Raw genomic sequence first — 18,478 nt, forward strand, 5'->3', positions numbered from 1 at the left:
CAGCAGATAATAGAGAAGGTCCCCTGGAGGAGTCAGGCACAAGGCAGGAGACCCCAGTCACATGTCCAGGGTGCCTACATTATGCAATGCTTATAGGAAAAATCAACATTTTGCTGCCAGCTGAACCCCAGAACCTCCATAAATCCAGTCTAGAGACATAAATTGTGTCTGCAGCCCAGAGAAGGAAGATTATCCGAGAGAAATCCAGGAATACAGGACGGGGAACACAGCTCAGGAAAGTGACCAGGGGATTACAGGCTGATATCACCCAGTCCCCGCCCTACTCTGGACCAATCAGTGAGCAGTATGGGTGGAGGAATGGATTTAGTGTTCATGACCCACCTGTGCTGATCTCTGTAGGAGTGTCCTCCTCTATAAATGTCCCCGTTATTCCATCCTCCTCCATAGACTGCTGATCATCCCTCACATACGCCTCTTCTTCTTCTGCTTTCACCTCAAATTCTATATCGATTGGATCTCCACTCTAAATCAAGGAAATGGGAGAGAATATCATCTGTAAATATAAGGTTAAAGAAAAAAAACTCCACACATTGTCTCTATGAATCCATATTCTAGATGCTCCATCCCACCAACCTTGCAATAGTGAGGGATGGTGTGACTTTCCTGTGTGGAATCCAGGGAATACTGAGGACGGGGACATCTCTCTGGTTGGTTCCAGGTATTAGGTGTTTCCATCATCTCCTTGTGTCCTTCTGAAAACTCCTCCATCACTCCATACTCCTCATCCTCCTCTTTATACTCTTCTTTAACATCAATATTCTCATCCCCGAGGATTCCACTCTGAAAGATATAATAAAACATTCATTGTAACAAACATGCTGTGTATAAATCACAACTACCAATAATTGTCATCATTAGAGATGAGCGAATTATTCAAAAATTCGATTCGGCTGATTCGGCGAATTTCAGGAAGAGATTCGATTCGATGCGAATTTATTCGCTACGAAGTTAACTTATAAAAAGGGTTTCTAGGCTTCAGAGAGCCTTTAAATTAGTGCAGAACACTGTACCTTTAATTTAAATGCCCTTGGAGATGAGGAAGGAGAAGGAGAAGGATGAGAAGAAGGAGAAGGATGAGAAGAAGGAGAAGGATGAGAAGAAGGAGAAGGATGAGAAGAAGGAGAAGGATGAGAAGAAGGAGAAGGATGAGAAGAAGGAGAAGGATGAGAAGAAGGAGAAGGATGAGAAGAAGGAGAAGGATGAGAAGAAGGAGAAGGATGAGAAGAAGGAGAAGGATGAGAAGATGGAGAAGGAGAAGGATGAGAAGATGGAGAAGGAGAAGGATGAGAAGATGGAGAAGGAGAAGGATGAGAAGATGGAGAAGGAGAAGGATGAGAAGATGGAGAAGGAGAAGGATGAGAAGATGGAGAAGGAGAAGGATGAGAAGAAGGAGAAGGATGATGAGAAGAAGGAGAAGGATGATGAGAAGAAGGAGAAGGATGATGAGAAGAAGGAGAAGGATGATGAGAAGAAGGAGAAGGATGATGAGAAGAAGGAGAAGGATGATGAGAAGAAGGAGAAGGATGATGAGAAGAAGGAGAAGGATGAGAAGAAGGAGAAGGATGAGAAGGATGAGAAGAAGGATGAGAAGAAGGAGAAGGATGAGAAGAAGGATGAGAAGAAGGAGAAGGATGAGAAGAAGGATGAGAAGAAGGAGAAGGATGAGAAGAAGGAGAAGGATGAGAAGAAGGAGAAGGATGAGAAGAAGGAGAAGGATGAGAAGAAGGAGAAGGATGAGAAGAAGGAGAAGGATGAGAAGAAGGAGAAGGATGAGAAGAAGGAGAAGGATGAGAAGAAGGAGAAGGATGAGAAGAAGGAGAAGGATGAGAAGAAGGAGAAGGATGAGAAGAAGGAGAAGGATGAGAAGAAGGAGAAGGATGAGAAGAAGGAGAAGGATGAGAAGAAGGAGAAGTATGAGAAGAAGGAGAAGGATGAGAAGAAGGAGAAGGATGAGAAGAAGGAGAAGGATGAGAAGAAGGAGAAGGATGAGAAGAAGGAGAAGGATGAGAAGAAGGATGAGAAGAAGGAGAAGGATGAGAAGAAGGATGAGAAGAAGGAGAAGGATGAGAAGAAGAAGGATGAGAAGAAGGAGAAGGATGAGAAGAAGGAGAAGGATGAGAAGAAGGACAGTTCTGTGACAGTTTCTGTCTATTTCTGACAGTTCTGTGACATTCACTCCATACAGCGGTTGAAACATTGTATCTATTTGTTTCCATAAATGACATTCTGCAGATACACTTAGAGGAGCTCTGCAGATACACTTTTTGCCGGCTTGGAATTATTCTTATTTTCATCCTACTTCTTCTTCATCCTCATCCTCTTCTTCTGAGGATGAGGATGAAGAAGAAGAAGTAGGATGAAAATAAGATTAATTCCAAGCCGGCAAAAAGTGTATCTGCAGAGCTCCTCTAAGTGTATCTGCAGAATAGAGGAGCTCTGCAGATACACTTTTTGCCGGCTTGGTATTATTCTTATTTTCATCCTACTTCTTCTTCTTCTTCATCCTCATCCTCAGAAGAAGAAGAAGAGGATGAGGATGAAGATGAAGAGGAAGAAGAAGAAGAAGAAGAAGAAGTAGGATGAAAATAAGAAGAATTCCAAGCCGGCAAAAAGTGTATCTGCAGAGCTCCTCTATTCTGCAGATACACTTAGAGGAGCTCTGCAGATACACTTTTTGCCGGCTTGGAATTATTCTTATTTTCATCCTACTTCCTCTTCTCCTTCATCCTCATCCTCTTCTTCTTCTTCTGAGGATGAAGAAGAAGAAGTAGGATGAAAATAAGAATTCCAAACCGGCAAAAAGTGTATCTGCAGAGTTCCTCTATTTCTGACAGTTCTCTGACAGCTCCTTCACATGTACAGCGGTTGAAACATCTGTTTCCGAATAAAAACATCTGTATCCTAAATGGAAACTAATAGATACAATGTTTCAACCGCTGTACATGTGAAGGAACTGTCAGAGAAATGTCAGAAATAGCGGAGCTCTCTGCAGGGACACTTTTGCCGGCTGATCGGGAAAAATCCGATTCGCGCACCCGAAGTAGGCAAATATTCGGATTCGCCGCGAATCGAATTTTTCCTGAAATTCGTATCGAATTCCGGTTCGCCTGGTTCGATTCGCTCATCTCTAGTCATCATCTACCTGATGATGGTGAGGGATGGTGTGACCTTCCTGTGTGGAATCCCGGGAATACAGAGGACGGGGACATCTCTTTGGTGGGTTCCTGTAGCTGGATGACTCCACCAGGGTGTCCTGGTACAGATCTTTGTGTTCTCTTAGAAGCTCTGACTCCTCCATCCCCCCATCCTCATCCTCCTCCTCTTTTATCTCTTCTTTAGCCTCAACTTTAGGATCTCTCAGGTTTCCACTCTGAATATATAATAAAAATGCCATCAATGGTAACAATGCAGATAATGTACAGATCCTAATGATACTATCAGTGATTGTTCCTCATCTACCTGATGATGGTGAGGGATGGTGTGACCTTCCTGTGTGGAATCCCGGGAATACAGAGGACGGGGACATCTCTCTGGTGGGTTCCCATGACTGGATCCATCTGTAGGAAACACACACACTGACTGAATCCATTGTTTCTATGTGTTTATCAGATGATGGGGGATCTAGGTGGATCCTCCGTACTGCTCTCTCCTTTACAATAAAGTCTCCTCTTACCCGGTGATGTGAGGGGCGGCTGATTGTCCATCATGACGTCCTTGTAGAGATCCTTGTGTCCTTCTAAATATTGATGTGTATCATCATCTGCTGGGGATAAAAGACATCCCAGTGACTATGGAGGAAGAGGACGTACATGATGGGGGGTTACTGGGTGTAAAAAGAACATAACATCTTATTACCTCCTCTGTTGCCATGTCCACCAACATCTCCAATCTCATTCAACCACATGGCAAAGCCTGCCTTTATTCCAAATGACTTCCTGTCTGTTCCTGTCTTCACTTCCTGTTTGTTCTTGACATCACTTCCTGTCTGTATTAAAGAAGTCCTGTCTAGGTAGTAGAAATGAGATCACCATCTTGTGGATTTCAGAGGAACTGCAGCCCCGAGAAATGTACCTTAATAACAATTCCTGCATTGTATCTACCTTACAGAGATATCAGGGAGGTGCCAAAATAACTAAAAAAAAGTAAGAAACAATAAACCTAACTCTTATGCAACCAACTGTTTAAAAAAGATATTTTACTACAGACAGAAAAGAGTTAAAGACGCAGAACACAAGATAAAAACAAAGGTATACATAATAATAAAAGAGACCTCCAAAATCAGACTACCCAGAATGTCCTGTCCTTCATATCAGAGAGAGACAGACTACCCAGAATGTCCCGTCCTTCATATCAGAGAGAGACAGACTACCCAGAATGTCCCTTCCTTCATATCAGAGAGAGACAGACTACCCAGAATGTCCCATCCTTCATATCAGAGACCGAGACAGACTACTCAGAATGTGGCAGAATGGGGCAGCACAGTGGCTAAATCAGGGGTCTGCAACCTTTAAGACATAAAGAGCCACTAGGACCCGTTTCCGAGAGGGAAAAAAAGACTGGGAGCCGCAAAACCATTGCAACATTTAAAACAAATCCGAAACTGCATATATTGCAAAAAGCGCTCTGGTCATGAAGTGGGTTTAAGGGCCCAGTAAGCAAAGGGTTAATCAGGGCCACAGTGTATCGTCATAATCACAATCATAGCCTTAGGTCAGTGGTGGGCAACCTTTTTTTTCAACTGAGCCAAATCTCGCCAAAACCACGATTAAAATTTATTTTGAGAGAAACATTTTTAAAACTGAAAATACATCCCACATATAGTAATTCATCCCCCATATAGTAATTCATCCCCCATAGTAATTCATCCCCCATATAGTAATTCATCCCCCATATAGTAATTCATCCCCCATATAGTAATTCATCCCCCATAGTAATTCATCCCCCATATAGTAATTCATCCCCCATAGTAATTCATCCCCCATAGTAATTCATCCCCCATAGTAATTCATCCCCCATATAGTAATTCATCCCCCATAGTAATTCATCCCCCATATAGTAATTCATCCCCATATAGTAATCCATCCCCCATATAGTAATTCATCCCCCATAGTAATTCATCCCCCATATAGTAATTCATCCCCCATAGTAATTCATCCCCCATAGTAATACATCCCCCATATAGTAATTCATCCCCCATAGTAATTCATCCCCCATAGTAATTCATCCCCCATATAGTAATTCATCCCACTTATAGTAGTTCATTCCCCATATTGTGTCAATTCACTTACCTTTGCTCCGCGCGTTCCTCTCGCCGTGTTCCCGCGCCGTTCTGGTCTTCAGGGCGGACTGTGAGAGGAGAGGAATTCGTCACGCTGCCCCGCCTACATCCTGACAGCCAATGTTTGCCAGCGGGCACCCGGCACACAGAAGAGCTGCATTAAAAGAGCCGTGGCTTGCCGACCACTGAGCCTATTGCCTGTCACCTGGTGGGCAGTGTGCTCCGGAGCTGCAGGAAAGGTGAAAAAGAGCCGCATGCGGCTCCGGAGGCGTGGGTTGCCGACACCCGGGCTAAATTGTTAGCACACCCGCCTGGCAGTACTAGGGTCGTTGGTTCGAATCCCAGCCATGGCACCACCTGCCTGGAGTTTGCATGTTCTCCCTGTGCCTGCGTGGGTTTCCTATGGGTACTCCGGTTTCCTCCCATACCTCAAAGACATGCCGGTAGGTTAATTGGATCCTGTCTAAATTGTCCCTAGTATGTGTATGTATGAATGTGAGTTAGGGATCTTAGATTGTACGCCCCTTGAGGGTTAGGGACTGATGTGAATGTACAATATATATGTAAAGCGCTGCGTAAATTGACAGCGCTATATAAGTACCTGAAATAAATAAATAAGTAAATAAATAAAATGTCCCATCCTTCATATCAGAGACCGAGACAGACTACCCATAATGTCCCATCCTTCCTCTCAGAAACCGAGACAGACTACCCAGAATGTCCCGTCCTTCATATCAGAGACCGAGAGAGACTACCCAGAATGTCCCGTCCTTCATATCAGAGACCGAGACAGACTACCCATAATGTCCCATCCTTCCTATCAGAAACCGAGACAGACTACCCAGAATGTCCCGTCCTTCATATCAGAGACCGAGAGAGACTACCCAGAATGTCCCGTCCTTCCTATCAGAGACTACCCAGCATGTCCCGTCCCTCCTATCAGAGACTGAGACAGACTACCCAGAATGTCCTGTCCTTCCTATCAGAGAGAGACAGACTACCCAGAATGTCCCATCCTTCTTATCAGAGAGAGACAGACTACCCAAAATATCCTGTCCTTACTATCAGAGAGAGAGACAGACTACCCAGAATGTCCCGTCCTTCATACCAGAGAGAGACAGACTACCCAGAATGTCCCGTCCTTCATATCAGAGAGAGACAGACTACCCAGAATGTCCCATCCTTCCTATCAGAGAGAGAGACAGACTACCCAGAATGTCCCGTCCTTCATATCAGAGAGAGACAGACTACCCAGAATGTCCCATCCTTCATATCAGAGAGAGAGACAGACTATCCAGAATGTCCCGTCCTTCATATCAGAGAGAGACAGACTACCCAGAATGTCCCGTCCTTCATATCAGAGAGAGACAGACTACCCAGAATGTCCTGTCCTTCATATCAGAGAGAGAGACAGACTATCCAGAATGTCCCGTCCTTCATATCAGAGAGAGACAGACTACCCAGAATGTCCCGTCCTTCATATCAGAGAGAGACAGACTACCCAGAATGTCCCGTCCTTCATATCAGAGAGAGAGACAGACTATCCAGAATGTCCCGTCCTTCATATCAGAGAGAGACAGACTACCCAGAATGTCCCGTCCTTCATATCAGAGAGACAGACTACCCAGAATGTCCTGTCCTTCATATCAGAGAGACAGACTACCCAGAATGTCCTGTCCTTCATAACAGAGAGAGAGACAGACTATCCAGAATGTACTGTCCTTCATATCAGAGAGAGACAGACTACCCAGAATGTCCCGTCCTTCCTATCAGAGAGAGACAGACTACCCAGAAAGCCCTGTCCTTCCTATCAGAGAGAGACAGACTACCGAGAATGTCCCATCCTTCCTATCAGAGACTGAGACAGACTATCCAGAATGTCCCATCCTTCATATTAGAGAGAGACAGACTACTCAGAATTTCCCGTCCTTCATATCAGAGAGAGACAGACTACCCAGAATGTCCCGTCCTTCATATCAGAGAGAGAGGCTACCTAGAATGTCCCGTCCTTCATATCAGAGAGAGACAGACTACCCAGAATGTCCCGTCCTTCATATCAGAGAGAGAGGCTACCTAGAATGTCCCATCCTTCATATCAGAGAGAGACAGACTACCCAGAATGTCCTGTCCTTCATATCAGAGAGAGACAGACTACCCAGCATGTCCCGTCCTTCATATCAGAGAGAGACAGACTACCCAGAATGTCTCATCCTTCATATCAGAGAGAGACAGACTACCCAGAATGTCTCATCCTTCATATCAGAGAGAGACAGACTACCCAGAATGTCCCATCCTTCATATCAGAGAGAGAGACAGTCTACCCAGAATGTCCCATCCATCATATCAGAGACCAAGATAGACTACCCAGAATGTTCTATCCTTCCTATCAGAGACCGAGACAGACTACTCAGAATATCCCATCCTTCATATCAGAGAGAGGCAGATTACCCAGAATGTCCCGTCCTTCATATCACAGAGAGAAAGAGACAGACTACCCAGAATTTCCCATGCTTCATATCACAGAAAGAAAGAGACAGACTACCCAGAACGTCCCCTCCTTCATATCAGAGAGAAACAGACTACCCAGAATGTCCCGTCCTTCATATCACAGAGAGAAAGAGACAGACTACCCAGAATGTCCCGTCCTTCATATCAGAGAGAGAAAGAGACAGACTACCCAGAATCTCCCATCCTTCATATCAGAGAACAAGACAGACTACCCAGAATGTTCCATCCTTCATATCAGAGAGAAAGAGATAGTCTACTCAGAATGTCCCATCCTTCATATCAGAGAGAGAAAGAGACAGACTACCCAGAATGTCCCATCCTTCATATCAGAGAGAGAAAGACTACCCAGAATGTCCCGTCCTTCATTTCAGAGAGAGAGACTACCCAGAATGTCTTGTCCTTCATATCAGAGACCGAGACAGACTACCAAGAAGGTCCCATCCTTCATATCAGAGAGAATCAGGCTACCCAGAATGTCCCATCCTTGATATCAGAGACCGAGACAGACTACCCAGAATGTCCCATCCTTCATATCAGAGAGAGAGAGACTACTCAGAATGTCCCGTCCTTCATATCAGAGAGACAGACTACCCAGAATGTCTCGTCCTTCATATCAGAGAGAGACAGACTACCCAGAATGTCCCTTCTTCATGTCAAAGAGAGAAAGACTACCCAGAATGTCCCATCCTTCATATCAGAGAGAGACAGACTACCCAGAATGTCCTGTCCTTCATATCAGAGAGAGACTGACTACCGAGAATGGTCCATCCTTCATATCAGAGAGATACAGTCTACCCAGAATGTCCTGTCCTTCATATCAGAGACCAAGACAGACTACCCAAGATATCCCGTCTTTCATATCAGAGACCAAGACAGACTACCCAGAATGTACTATCCTTCCTATCAGAGACAGACTATCCAGAATGTCCCATTCTTCATATCAGAGAGAGACAGACTACCCAGAATGTCCCATCCTTCATATCAGAGAGAGACAGACTACCCAGAATGTCCCATCCTTCATATCAGAGAGAGACAGACTACCCAGAATGTCCCATCCTTGATATCAGAGACCAAGACAGACTTCGCGGAATATCCTGTCTTTCATATCAGAGAGAGACAGACTACCCAGAATGTCCTGTCCTTCATTACAGAGAGAGACAAACTACCCAGAATGTACCATCCTTCATATCAGGGACCGAGACAGACTACCTGAATGTCCCTTCCTTCATATTAGAGAGACAGACTACCCAGAATGTCCCATCCTTCATAACAGAGAGAGACAGGCTACCTAGAATGTCCCGTCCTTCATATCAGAGAGAGACAGGCTACCAAGAATGTCCCATCCTTCATATTAGGGACCGAGACAGACTACCCAGAATGTCCCATCCTTCATATTAGAGAGAGACAGACTACCCAGAATGTTCCATCCTTCATTTCAGAGACCTAGACAGACTACCCAGAATGTCCCATCCCTCATGTTAGAGACAGACTACCCAGAATGTCCTGTCCTTCATATCAGAGACCGAGACAGACTACCCAGAATATCCCTTCCTTCATATCAGAGAGAGACAGACTACCCGGAATGTCCCGTCCTTCATATCAGAGAGACAGACTACCCAGAATGTCCCGTCCTTCATATCAGAGAGACAGACTACCCAGAATGTCCCTTCCTTCATATCAGAGAGACAGACTACCTGGAATGTCCCATCCTTCATATCAGAGAGACAGACTACCCAGAATATCCCATCCTTCATATCAGAGAGAGAGACAGGCTACCCAGAATGTCCCGTCCTTCATATCAGAGAGAGACAGACTACCCAGAATTTCTGAAGGCCCCTCTGCACACTGGTATATACCCTTTCAAGCAAACTATGCAATAAATAGGGATATTTAGTTCACACATATTACAATACATGCTTAAGCTGCCAACTGCGTTAAAGTGATCCCTCTATGGCCAGTCCTACTCTGCTCTGCCTACGCAAATGCTACTGTGGACACAATGCCAACATAGGGGAAAAGACACAATGGGGAGAGCTACAAGGTTCAGGTCTGGCTACTGACCCAGCAATACACCTGATGGATAAATGCATGCACTAGCTGTATGGATTTGAGCACAGGGATCTCTTGTTTGTTGTATTGTTGGGTCAGTAGCCAGACCTGAACCTTGTAGCTCTCCCCATTGTGTCTTTTCCCCTATGCTAGCATTGTGTCCACAGTAGCACTTGCGTAGGCAGAGCAGAGTAGGACTGGCCATAGAGGGATTACTTTGACACAATTGGCCAGCTTAAGCATGTATTACAATATGTGTGAACCAAATATCCCTATTTATTGCATAGTTTGCTTGAAAGGGTATATACCAGTGTGCAGAGGGGCCTTCAGAATTTCTAGAGACGGAATATAGGTCGCCCCCTAGGCTCCCAAGATATACCCCAGTGTGTGCAGAGGAAGAATACGAGGATTCATATAGGCAGGAAGGGAAGTCCTGGGATCATTCAAAAGATACGACACCCCGAAGATCATTAAGTTTTTGAAAGATACCGTTCCTATTTTCACCAAGAAAGGGTCCCTAGCAATTACTGAACATATGGAAACATATGAACAAACCTTAGAAATTCTAGGCATTAAGGATGACCGCACCAAAATTGGATTATTGCCATGGGTGTTTGAAGAAAAATATGGGCAATTTTTTGATACCTTGAAGGCCTTCTCCAATCAGTCCTAGAGGGAGGTAAAACATAGGTGTCACATGGAATTTGGGCCCTATAGAACTGTTACCTCTGCCAAGGCTGTGGCCTACAATTTAAAGTGTGGTCCTAACCAAAGCCCTGCAGAATTTCTGGCAGTCCTCAGAAATGCTTATTTCCTGGCTGAGAAGGATCCCAATCCTGACCAGCCAGAATTCAAGACCCTATTCTATGAAGCGCTACCTGCTTACATACAATTGGGACTTGCCCAGGATTACAGAAGAGGACGCTCTCTTGATTGGTTGATGAGAGAGAGTGACTATTTGTTCTCAATCCAACAGTCCAGTGAGAGCGGGATAAAAAGAGAACCCAAGAATAGTCCCAAGATAGTGGCAGCCACTACCGTTTCCCCTTCCAAATCTAAATTTGCAGGCGGAGAAGAAATCATATGTGGAAGTAGTCCGTGGGGGTAAACCCAATGGTTCCCCTAGATTTGTACCTCAAACTCAGCAAGTGAAAGAGGCCCATAGCTTTGCACCTCAAAACCAGTGGGTGAAGAAGGATAGACAAAAGCAAGGGAACTACGGTAGTGGAAGTGAAAAGAATAAAAAGTATGGAAAAGGCCAGTATAGTGATGAGAACCAAAGGGGGTCAATGGTATCCACGGAGGTTCTTTTATCCTCGCCAAGACCAACATGGGAATTTTTATGGGAACCCCAATTTCAATAGGAACCATAATATTAATAAGAATCCCAATTTTAATAGGAACTCTGACTTCCAAAGATTCCCTCCACGCCAAGAACACCCTCAAGCTCAAAGGGTGGATACAGTACCCCAGGCTCCCCTTAATGACAGGGAGTGTTGGTTATGTGTTATAGAAGACACTGGTAGTGATAGCAGAATTCAGGCTTTACTTGTGTGGCTTAAGTTACAAACATAGAGAGCACATTTCATCAGACTGTATAACAGACACATTACTTCCTGAAGAGATGATAGAGAAGAATAAAGAACCAGCAAGTTTTACACATACACAACTAGTAACCTTTAGCGTACAGTGCCATCTACTGGTCAAGTGATATTACCACAGAATACTGTATATAGTACATTATAGTACATGCTGTTGCATTCCCAACACCCCTTCTCAACGGCATGTGCATAATTATATGACATTTAGTCTCTTTTGTAGAAAACAATGACGTTCCCTTGGCAAAGGTTTGGTGAGTGCATCTGCAGTCATCTCCTCTGATGGGCAGTACTGGATGTAGATAACCCCTTGTTCTTGCATGTCTCTGAGCAGATGATATCTTACATCAATGTGTTTGGTTCTTGGGTTAATCTTCTCAGAGTGTGTAAGCTTTATGCATCCCTGATTGTCTTCAAAGATAAGTGTGGGTTGTGACATATTCAGTCCCATGTCTAGTAGAAGTTGACGAATCCAAATGGATTCTTGACATGCATGTGCTGCTGCTATGTATTCCGCTTCAGTTGAAGAGAGTGCAACAGTCACTTGTTTCCGATGGTTTTGCGACCAGGAGGGAGTTCTGTTAGTGACCAAGTTTTATTTTCTTGAAGTGATTTTATCTCTTCTTCAGCTGCTTTTCTCCACTGATCGGCTTCCCTTCTCGGCAAAGTTTCTATGTCTTCCCAGGATGTTGGCTCCTGTGTTTGATGTGTTTTAGCAGCGTATGATAACCTGCGGGATGGTATCCCTTTTGTCATTCGAGAGGATCTTCTGATTTCTTGTTGTTCAGTGGGTTCTATTGGATAGTTAATTGTAAGTTCCACTTCTTGTTCTTGGCTCTTGTCCTGCTTCGCATAAATCAGTGTCTCTTGCCGATTCAGTGTGTAAATCCTCTCCACATTTTTCAAGAATTGTATTATCTGGTGCTTCACTTTCATCAAAATAAACACTGCGGCTTACTGTGACCTTGTTGGTCTTTGGACAAAGGATTCTATATCCCTTACTCTGCTCACTGTAGCCAACCAGAATGCCTTATATGGCTTTGTTCTCCAACTTGGAGCGTTTCTGACTTGGAATGTGGGCATATGCTTTACATCCAAACACTCTGATGTGTCCTATGTTAGGTTTTGATCCATTCCACATTTCATATGGTGTACTCTCAATAGCTTTTGATGGGAGCCTGTTTTGTAGGTATGTTGCAGTCATTATTGCTTCTCCCCAGTATTTGTTAGGTAAGGCAGCGTCCGTAATCATACGTCATTTCTACAAGAGTGCGATTCTTTCTTTCCGCTACACCGTTTTGCTCAGGAGTGTATGGTACAGTTGTTTGGTGTATAATACCTTGTTTCTTTAGGTATGATTCCATCTGTATTCATATATTCCCGTCCATTTTCAGTGCGTATTATTCCAGGTTTCCTTTGAAACTTGTTGCTTGTCATAGCTACAAACTCTTGAAGTTTTTCTAATGTCTCACTTTTGTGCTTCATTAGATACGTTATTGTGTACCTGGAATAATCATCGATGAAAGTCAGTAAATACCTGTTCCCGCCAGGTGTGATGGTTTTCATTGGTCCGCACACATCACTGTGTATCAGTTCCATGGTTTTAATGGTTTTACTCTGACTGGTCTGTGGAAGAGAGGTTCGGGTGGCCTTTGCTTTGATGCAACACGTGCACTTGCTGAGTGTGTGGCAAGGCAATATTTTCATGTCTTCTGATAGACCTCTCTTTGCAAAGTCCTTTATAGCTTCTGGGTTTCAATGCCCCAATCTTCTATGCCACAGGTGGATGCACTTGTCATGTGGGTTATGAGTTGCCGCATTAGCCTTCTCACTTTCAGTGACGATTTTGTACAGATGTTCATTTAATCTTCCTCTTGCTAAAATTTGCTTTCCATTTTGAATTGTGCATTCATCACCTCTGAACTGGACAGTGAGTCCATTGCTTGCAAGGGTTTTACCTGATAGGAGGCTTCCTTCTAGGCTTGGAACATATAGAACATTCTTTACAAGGATGCTCTGCTTGCCCCCTGATGGCGTTTTGCAGTTCAGAAATCCCTGACCTTTACCTTGCGCTGTAATACTTTTCCCATTTGCTAGGAAGACTTTATCTTTTACACTAAAATCAATTTCTGTGAAGAATGTCTCGTCACTTGTCATGTGACTTGTTGCCCCTGAATCAATGTACCATCCATGTGAGGTACTATTCTGAGTCACTTTAAAAGTACCACTCCATGATGCACTTTCATTTTCTTTCATGACCGCTTTAGCTCTTTCTCTTGTGGGTAGCTCCCGCTTTCGCTGCTCAGCTTTCCAGATTGAACAGTTCTTTTTCAGGTGACCGGCCTTTTTGCAGAGAAAACATACCCTGGTTTCTTTGCTTTGTCTTATGCCTTCATGCACCTTCAGAGCTGCCTCTGGTCTCTCGTTCTCTTCACTATGCAAATTTTCCTTTGCTGTATTCATCAATTAATTTTCCCTTAACATATTCTAGCGTCAGTTCAGTTTCCGGTCTAGTTTCTAGAGCATTTATAAGGGCACTGTATGATTCTGGAAGGCTGCATAGCAGTAGCGCCACAACATGATTGTCTTTCATTTCTTCACCCAGCTGGTCCACAATTTCTAGCATAGCATTTACATGTTCACCCATTTCCTGCCCTTTTTCCAGCCTCATCTTATACAGTTTGCGTAGCAGATATAGTTTACTGTTTAGGTTTGCACGTTCATGCAGTGTTTGTAATGCAGTCCACATACCTTTAGCTGAGTTTTCTTTCCTTATATGAATGAGTTGATCGTCCTCCACTAACAGGCTTATGACTGCTTTTGCTTGCCTGTTTTTTCTGTCCCATTCTTCCGGGTTGTCATTGGGTCTGTGTGTATCTAGTACCGGCCACAAGTCATCTTTGGATAACAGCATTTCAATCTTAAACTTCCATAGCTGGTAGTTGGTATTGTTGAGCTTTGCTATTGTAAACTTCATATCTGAAGCACTTGCCATCTTTCAGTGAATTAGATACAGATCTTGTTTCCTCACATAGGATTTGGTAGGATTGTAAATGCAGCACTTACTTGCTTGTAGTTTTCCTTTTTCCAGTGTCTGGAGCTGGGCCCATAACCTGTTGGTTATGTGTTAGAGAAGACACTGGTAGCTTGTGATGAGGCAGAACTCTGTTTTACTTGTGTGGCTTAAGTTGCAAACATACAGAACACATTTCAGCAGACATCTTGGTTTTGAAGAGAGGTAGAGAGGAGAGAGATAACCAACAGGTTTTACACATATGCACAACTGGTAACCTTAGTGTACAGTGCCATCTACTGGTCAAGTGATGTTAACACACAATACTATATAGTACATGCTGTTGTTTCTCCAACACTGCTGAGCACCTGCAAGACGCCTATCATAAGTGTCCCTAGAAGTCGTGAACTGTCCCTATTGTGTGCTCAGATCACCCATGCCCTGAACTGTCCCCATTGTGCACACAGACCACCCTTGTCCTGAACTGTCCCTATTGTGCGCACAGACTACACATGCCATGAACTGTCCTTATTGTGCGCACAAACCACCCGTGTCCTGAACTGTCACTGGTGTGCGCTCAGACTACCCGTGTCCTGAACTGTCCCTGGTGTGCGCACAAACTACCCATGTCCTGAGCTGTGCTAGGCCAGACTCCACAGTTGGAGTCCCGTTGAGTCCCCGTGAGCCCGATGTCCCTAGAAGCTGGGTGGGAGCTGTGCTAGGCCAGACTCCACAGCTAGAGTCCCGTTGAGTCCCCATGAGCCTGATGTCCCTAGAAAACTGGGTGGGAGCTGTATTGAGGGCAACCTCCACAGCCAGAGTCCTGTTGAATCCCCGTGGCCCTGATGTTGTTGGGAATGCAACAGCATGTACTATAATGTACTATATAGTATTGTGTGTTAATATCACTTGACCAGTAGATGGCACTGTACACTAAGGTTCTCACTTGTGCATATCTGAAAACTTGTTGGTTCTTCTCTCTATCTTCAGGAAGTAATACGTCTACCATCACTGTTATACATTGCTGAAATGTGCTCTGTATGTTTGCAACTTAAGCCACACAAGTAAAGTCATAATTCTGCCTCATCACTACCAGTGTCTTCTCTAACACATAACCAACAGATTATGGGCCCAGCTCCAGACATTGAAAAAAAGGAAAACTACAAGCAAGTAAGTGCTGCATTTGCAATCCTACCAATTCACTGAAAGATGGCAAGTGCTTCAGATATGAAGTTTACAATAGCAAAGCTCAACAATACCAACTACCAGCTATGGAAGTTCAAGCTTGAAATGCTGTTATCCAAAGATGACTTGTGGCAGGTACTAGATACACACAGACCCAATGACAACCCGGAAGAATGGGACAGACCCAATGACAACGCGGAAGAATGGGACAGAAAAAACAGGCAAGCAAAAGCAGTCATAAGCCTGTTAGTGGAGTATGATCAACTCATTCATATCAGGAAAGAAAGCACAGCTAAAGGTATGTGGACTGCATTACAAACACTGCATGAACGTGCAAACCTAAACAGTAAACTATATCTGCTACGCAAACTGTATAAGATGAGGCTGGAAAAAGGGCAGGAAATGGGTGAACATGTAAATGCTATGCTAGAAATTGTGGACCAGCTGGGTGCAATAGGTGAAGAAATGAAAGACAATCATGTTGTGGCGCTACTGCTATGCAGCCTTCCAGAATCATACAGTGCCCTTATAAATGCTCTAGAAACTAGACCGGAAACTGAACTGACTCTAGAATATGTTAAGGGAAAATTAATTGATGAATACAGCAGAAGGAAAATTTGCATAGTGAAGAGAACGATAGACCAGAGGCAGCTCTGAAGGTGCATGAAGGCATAAAATAAGGCAAAGAAACCAGGGTATGTTTTCTCTGCAAAAAGGCCGGTCACCTGAAAAAGAACTGTTCAATCTGGAAAGCTGAGCAGCGAAAGCGGGAGCTACCCACAAGAGAAAGAGCTAAAGCGGTCATGAAAGAAAATGAAAGTGCATCATGGAGTGGTACTTTTAAAGTGACTCAGAATAGTACCTCACATGGATGGTACATTGATTCAGGGGCAACAAGTCACATGACAAGCGACGAGACATTCTTCACAGAAATTGATTTTAGTGTAAAAGATAAAGTCTTCTTAGCAAATGGGAAAAATATTACAGCGGAAGGTAATGGTCAGGAATTTCTGAACTGCAAAACACCATCAGGGGGCAAGCAGAGCATCCTTGTAAAGAATGTTCTATATGTTCCAAGCCTAGAAGGAAGCCTCCTATCAGTTAGAACCCTTGAAAGCAATGGACTCACTGTCCAGTTCAGAGGTAATGAATGCACAATTCAAAATGGAAAGCAAATCCTAGCAAGAGGAAGATTAAATGAACATCTCTACAAAATCGTCACTGAAAGTGAGAAGGCTAATGCGGCAACTCATAACCCACATGACAAGTGCATCCACCTGTGGTATAGAAGATTGGGGCATCCAAACCCAGAAGCTATAAAGGACTTTGCAAAGAGAAGTCTATCAGAAAACATGAAAATATTGCCTTGCCACACACTCAGCAAGTGCACGTGTTGCATCAAAGCAAAGGCCACCCGAACCTCTCTTCCACAGACCAGTCAGAGTAAAACCATTAAACCCATGGAACTGATACACAGTGATGTGTGCAGACCAATGAAAACCATCACACCTGGCGGGAACAGATATTTACTGACTTTCATCGACGATTATTCCAGGTACACAATAACGTATCTAATGAAGCACAAAAGTGAGACATTAGAAAAACTTCAAGAGTTTGTAGCTATGACAAGTGAAAGGTTGTCGCTAGCCCCTGGCTATCTGTCTTGATCAGTCTGTTTGAAGGTATGGACGTCCAGAAGACTAACTTCACCTAAGTAATAGACAAGTGCACACAGTGTAGGTGAAATTAATCTACATTTTTTATTAGCGGGAAGAGGATTAATATAACAAAAAAGAAAGGTGGGGGGCACAAAGTATCTGGGAAAAACTTAATTCTCAGTAATTGATTGGCTGAATACAAATACAAGCATTTACGTCAATCCTGAATAATGATGAGAAGCAAAATTTAACTTTCCCAGGAATAAGGAATGTCTATAATTAGAGATGAGCGAATCGAACCAGGCGAAGTGGAATTCGATACGAATTTCAGGAAAAATTTGATTCGCGTCGAATCCGAATATTTGCCTACTTCGGGTGCGCGAATCGGATTTTTCCCGATCAGCCGGCAAAAGTGTCCCTGCAGAGAGCTCCGCTATTTCTGACAGTTCTCTGACAGTTCCTTCACATGTACAGCGGTTGAAACATTGTATCTATTTGTTTCCATTTAGGATACAGATGTTTTTATTCGGAAACAGATACAATGTTTCAACCGCTGTACATGTGAAGGAACTGTCAGAAATAGAGGAGCTCTGCAGATACACTTTTTGCCGGCTTGGAATTCTTCTTATTTTCATCCTACTTCTTCTTCTTCTTCCTCTTCATCCTCATCCTCATATTCTTCTTCTTCTTCTGAGGATGAGGATGAAGAAGAAGAAGAAGAAGAAGAAGAAGTAGGATGAAAATAAGAAGAATTCCAAGCCGGCAAAAAGTGTATCTGCAGAGCTCCTCTAAGTGTATCTGCAGAATAGAGGAGCTCTGCAGATACACTTTTTGCCGGCTTGGAATTCTTCTTATTTTCATCCTACTTCTTCTTCTTCTTCTTCTTCCTCTTCATCCTCATCCTCTTCTTCTTCTTATGAGGATGAGGATGAAGAAGAAGAAGAAGTAGGATGAAAATAAGAAGAATTCCAAGCCGGCAAAAAGTGTATCTGCAGAGCTCCTCTAAGTGTATCTGCAGAATAGAGGAGCTCTGCAGATACACTTTTTGCCGGCTTGGAATTCTTCTTATTTTCATCCTACTTCTTCTTCTTCTTCTTCTTCTTCTTCCTCTTCATCCTCATCCTCTTCTTCTGAGGATGAGGATGAAGAAGAAGAAGAAGAAGTAGGA

General features: G+C 43.7%; 1 protein-coding gene across 1 annotated transcript in view; it reads right to left on the reverse strand.

Annotated features, from left to right (window-relative positions):
* Nucleotides 1-528: 528 nt before the first annotated feature.
* Nucleotides 529-18,478, reverse strand: part of LOC149468140 (uncharacterized) — a 212,024-nt gene continuing 194,074 nt past the window's right edge. Inside the window, exon 2 of the mRNA XM_089670682.1 lies at nt 529-801. Coding sequence (XP_089526808.1) covers nt 529-801 — 273 coding nt within the window. The remainder of the gene's footprint in view (nt 802-18,478) is intronic.

Source organism: Staurois parvus, unplaced genomic scaffold (genome assembly GCF_062004578.1).
Source record: "Staurois parvus isolate SC_StPar_1 unplaced genomic scaffold, SC_StPar_1.0 ptg000092l, whole genome shotgun sequence".
Lineage (NCBI taxonomy): Eukaryota > Metazoa > Chordata > Amphibia > Anura > Ranidae > Staurois > Staurois parvus.